The 4,510-nt window shown below is 40.6% G+C and overlaps 1 protein-coding gene across 1 annotated transcript; it reads left to right on the plus strand.

The window, feature by feature from the left end:
- CALHM4 (calcium homeostasis modulator family member 4) lies at positions 1-1,790 on the plus strand. Its single transcript, XM_010309088.2, has 2 exons — positions 1-558; positions 1,336-1,790. The coding sequence occupies exons 1-2, from the start codon at positions 1-3 to the stop codon at positions 1,738-1,740; spliced, it is 963 nt and encodes a 320-aa protein (XP_010307390.2). The 3' UTR covers positions 1,741-1,790.
- Positions 1,791-4,510: the final 2,720 nt, after the last annotated feature.

Consider the following 4,510-nt stretch of genomic DNA (forward strand, 5'->3'; position numbering starts at 1 on the left):
ATGACTTTCCTTCCAAAGTGGTTAACTTTCCTAAAAGGCAAAGAGGTTGTTATTGCTAATGCTATAATTGCAATATTGACAATTGGTGGGCAGCAACTTTTTTCTTTTTTTACATTCAGCTGTCCCTGTCATGTTGGGCAGAACCTTATCTATGGGCTGGCTTTCCTTGGAGTTCCTGCACTGATCCTTCTGGTTGTTGGCTATGCCCTGAATAACCAGACTTGGAGGCTGGTTACAGGCAAAAGGTCTCCTCTTCAGGAACAGACTACACCAAACCGGTTACTGCAATGCAAACTGATCTGCTTTGTTTTGTGCAGCATCACTGGGAGAGCACTGGTTGCTCCAGTAACATGGCTTGCAGTCACCCTGATAAATGGCTCATATTATGTCTGTGCTGTGAGTGAGTATGTCTCTGTGCATTATTATGGAGCTGACCTCAATGTTACTGCTAGTGAACGCAGAAGGATATTGGCTGTGTTTCCATGCAGTCAGTTAGTTCCTCCGGAGCTGACCCGGGCAAGAGATGAAGTGATTCTCCTACTCCGATACCAGTCACAAGTGAGTAACTCTTATTGCTTCTGATGCCTGCAGATCTAATGATGAGAACTAGAGCTAATTCAGCAGGCCCAGTGTTAGGATAAAAGAAGATCAGTATCTTCTGCTTTCAGTGCTGAATCTCTGTGTGTTTTGAAGCCTCCTTTGTTCCTGTAAGCGGAACTGAGCTTTAGGTATATAAATTACTATGTCTGGTTGTCCTGTTTGCTACCTGCTTCTGGAGGATATAGTCTTCCTTGCATAGTATCTTGAAAAAGTACTGTTGAGTAAGACAAATGGAAGTTCAAGAGCCAGGGAGAGTATGAAATTTCTTCATTCAAGTGTAAGAAACATGTGACTAAGGGGCCCAGGCTGCAAGAGCTCCACATGAACCAAATTAAAATCTTGGGTTCAGATCAGACTCAATTCTAAAAGCTTATATAGTGGGTAAATAATACGGGGAACATTAAGCTGTCACTTCAGAGAAAATTGGTTTTAAACAGGCTATAAGCTAGGAATTAGATGACTTCTCACAGTAATAGCTGTGGAGGGAAAATCCTTAACAAATTATACAACAGAACTTCCTTAAACTTGACAGAAGTAAGTTGACTTTACTACATGGCTACCTCCAGTAGGCAGGGACTGGGTTTGATGGCAACAGACCCTTACCAGGCTTACATCTTGTTAACCTGCTGATTCAGGAAAAACAAGTAAAGATCATCTTACAGATTTTCCAATGTTCAGAAGTTACCACTGTATTTTCAGCTGTAACAATTTCTGTCTTTTCTTTTTCTTTGTAAGGTGGCTGGCTGGCTTTTGATTGCTGTGGTAGTCATCACTGTCTTCCTGTCTTACTGCCTGGCAAGCTGTTTCTCTCCACTCAGCTTTCTACATTTCAGATACTGGAGCAGCTATGTCCATAACGAGCAGGAGCTCTTTGATGAAGCAACAGACCAGCACTCCAGGCTCTACGCTATGCAGCATGTAAGGAAATTCTTTGGCTTTGTCCCAGGGAGTGAAAATGTAAAGGAAATTCGCATCCCATCTCTCAGAGAGTGGCAAGCCATTTCTGGACTGGCATTTCTAAAACAAGTGGATGAGGAGCACTATGACTACAGCCTCCTCCATGACTGGGCGCTCAAGGAGTCTGTAGATGAAAAATACCTGAAGACTGATGAAGACCCTGTGATCAGAACACAGCTCTGAGGGTCTAAGCCCCCACCAACACCTTGAAGAAAAGCAGGAACGTGTCTAGCTCCACACCAGACCTGAGCTGCTCTGGAACTTTTTGGTGCCTTATTACATTGCTATATCAAGTATGTGAGGAAGTACATCTTGTTAATGTAGTCATTTAGCATATGCTTACAGGTGCCTTTCCTGATGGTATCTGACTCCAGTGGGATGTGATGTTCTGCATCTAGATTAGGGTGGGCTGGTTCATGCTGCAGCTTTCTGCTTTCTAATACTTGTGCTAAAAGGATGAGTATGTACTGGGAGAGAAAGTTATTCCCAAATGCTTTTTCTTTCCTCCCATTAAAGAAATCTTTAAAAATTAATAGCTGGGCTTTGATTAGATCCTGTGAGTCAGTCCATTCTGTACAGAGTGAAAGCAGATATCTAGCTTTGTCTTAGTGACCCCTAGCAGAAATGCCTTATTTCTCCTCTTCCACATCTTTCTTGTATTATGTAAGTAAAATACACTGAACTAACCACAAGCTAAGTCTGTGGCTACAGGAGCACAGAAGAAACATATGAGGAAAACTTCAGCAACAAAGGCTGAGTCTAGATACAGTAACAGAACTTTCAATTCTGGTAAGGAGACAAAATGCCCACTGAGGGGCACAGGATGGAGGAGTGCAATACATGAAAAATAGAGTTCAAATGTATTCTGGCTGAAAGCAATAGCAAGGTCAGTTTCCTGTTCCTTTTAGATATACTTCAAAATCTCTCAGTTGTTTGTGTGCTTGCCTACTGTACAAACAGCAAATCAGGATGGGAAACAAATCGCACTCTGTGCAGTAAGGTTTGCTTTGCCTGTGAAAAACTTACAATTTAGTCTTATTACTGTGCCCATAAATATTACTGCAACTAAAAACTACTGAATTCACTGAAAGAAGGCTTAATGATGTTTGCATTAAATCAGTGTGCTATGATGTGATGTTACTGCATCTCATCTCCCCTCTAACCCCCTGTGCAGATGTTTCTAACTCTAAGGGGGGAAAAAATGCATACCATATTTTTTCTTAATGCTTCCTGTATTGCCTTGCCATGTACACATGTGCTACAAAGCCATATGCTAGATTATAGAATGTTATCTGCTCTTAATAAATGACCCCAGAGTGTTGAAGTGGAAAAACATATTTAGTATATTTTACTAGAAAATGCAGGAGACAGAAGTTAAGTTGGAGATCATAGTAAATGTGTTTGGTCTTCAAGATTTAAACTTCTAAACAAAAGGAAGCACTTCAGCAAATGACATATGTGCTGAGTAACGGGAGAATGACGCATATTTTATATCACTAAACAAATTCTTACAAATTCCCACATGTGTATTTCATTTGAATCCTAAACTTTCAGCTAACAGAACCGCACTCCTTAGGAAGCAAAGTACCTCTGTTATAAACACAATCTCTAATTTATCTTTAAAAATCTCTGGTGGTGGGTTTTTTAAATTAAGTAAAATGGAACACTATGTGTAATTTGGAATATGTGCAACTGATTTGTGTATCTGAAAGTTTTGGCAAAAAAAACCCCTATGCTGATGTCTGAATCCAAACAACGAAGTAGCAGCTGCTGTCTTTATTCTATGTGGGTTCTTTCCACTTCTTCCCTTGTTTTACAGTACCACTATAAAAATGATGCAATATTTGTGGTTGAGTGAGCTGTCAAATTCTTTTAAATTGCTAAACTAACTTTTAAATTAAACTGTTTTCTGATTTTGTCCCAATTACTATTTGCCCTGTAATTTTTTTATAGTTTATAATTTAAAATACAGAGTGGAAGTACTAGCTGTATCTGTCATTGTGAAGTCAGCCTGCCGATATACAAATAGACTGTCACCCTGTTAGCATGTATTAATCCATAGTACTAAATACAGATGCAGTACTATAGGTGATTTGGTGTATTTCTCTACACTCCTCTGCCTCTGCAATGTGTCATGGATCAGTAGTAAAGGCATGGTTTTCAAAAGAATTCATGATTACAGAAAAATCAATGAGTTGTCTCAATCAATGTGTGAGTCTAACTGCACCTGTGAAAACCTGAGTCATTTGACCCAAAATCAATTTAGAATTGCAGCTTGTTCACTTCAAGTGAAAATCATTGTCTTTATGTTCATGGTAAGTTTTCTGGAAACCTTGGACTTGTAAAATGTACCTGAGGGAAAAGTGCTGGCCCTAAGCACTGGAAACTGATGCACCTTGAAACTACTTTGTACAGCAACTACCCATCAGGGTCTGCTGTTGTTTAACCCTCAACAGTCTTAAATTCATCCTTGCAGGTAACTCCCAAGTATGGGGGCTCCCAAGATGCCTAGCTGTGATGACTCCTGTTCTGCACTTGCACAATGAGCTGCCTGTGCAGTGCAACTTCTGAAATCACTGTGAACGTGTCCCAGAACGTTTGCAGGTGCTTTTTAAGTCCAAGCTGTACCACCAACTGATTTCTCCACCTGCCTCAAATGAACTTCCACTTTCAGGCTGAAATGGCATTCAGCTGCCTCCATCGCACCCTTAAGCCAGTCTGAGAGCAACAGTTTGCTGATCCCTATAAATTTTCAGTGAAAGAATGGAAAACAGTGAATACTATCCTAACAACAATGCATTTTTTTATAGTAACTCTGAAGACTGCCTCTTTAGGTGGGAGCCTACGTACCTTCAGAAGTCTAAGAAACACGGCCTGACCGCCTCACCTATTCAAACCACTGCAGGGGAGGGGAAGCCAGAGCAGGTGTGCTGCAGATGACGAAGACAAGATT

The sequence above is a fragment of the Balearica regulorum genome, chromosome 3, assembly GCF_011004875.1.
Source record: "Balearica regulorum gibbericeps isolate bBalReg1 chromosome 3, bBalReg1.pri, whole genome shotgun sequence".
Taxonomy (NCBI): Eukaryota; Metazoa; Chordata; class Aves; order Gruiformes; family Gruidae; genus Balearica; species Balearica regulorum.

Coding starts and splice junctions, on each gene's coding strand:
- CALHM4 (XM_010309088.2), top strand. CDS start 1: ATGACTTTCCTTCCAAAGTGGTTAACTTTCCTAAAAGGCAAAGAGGTT. Junction 559..1,335: donor TACTCCGATACCAGTCACAA/GTGAGTAACTCT, acceptor TTTCTTTGTAAG/GTGGCTGGCTGGCTTTTGAT.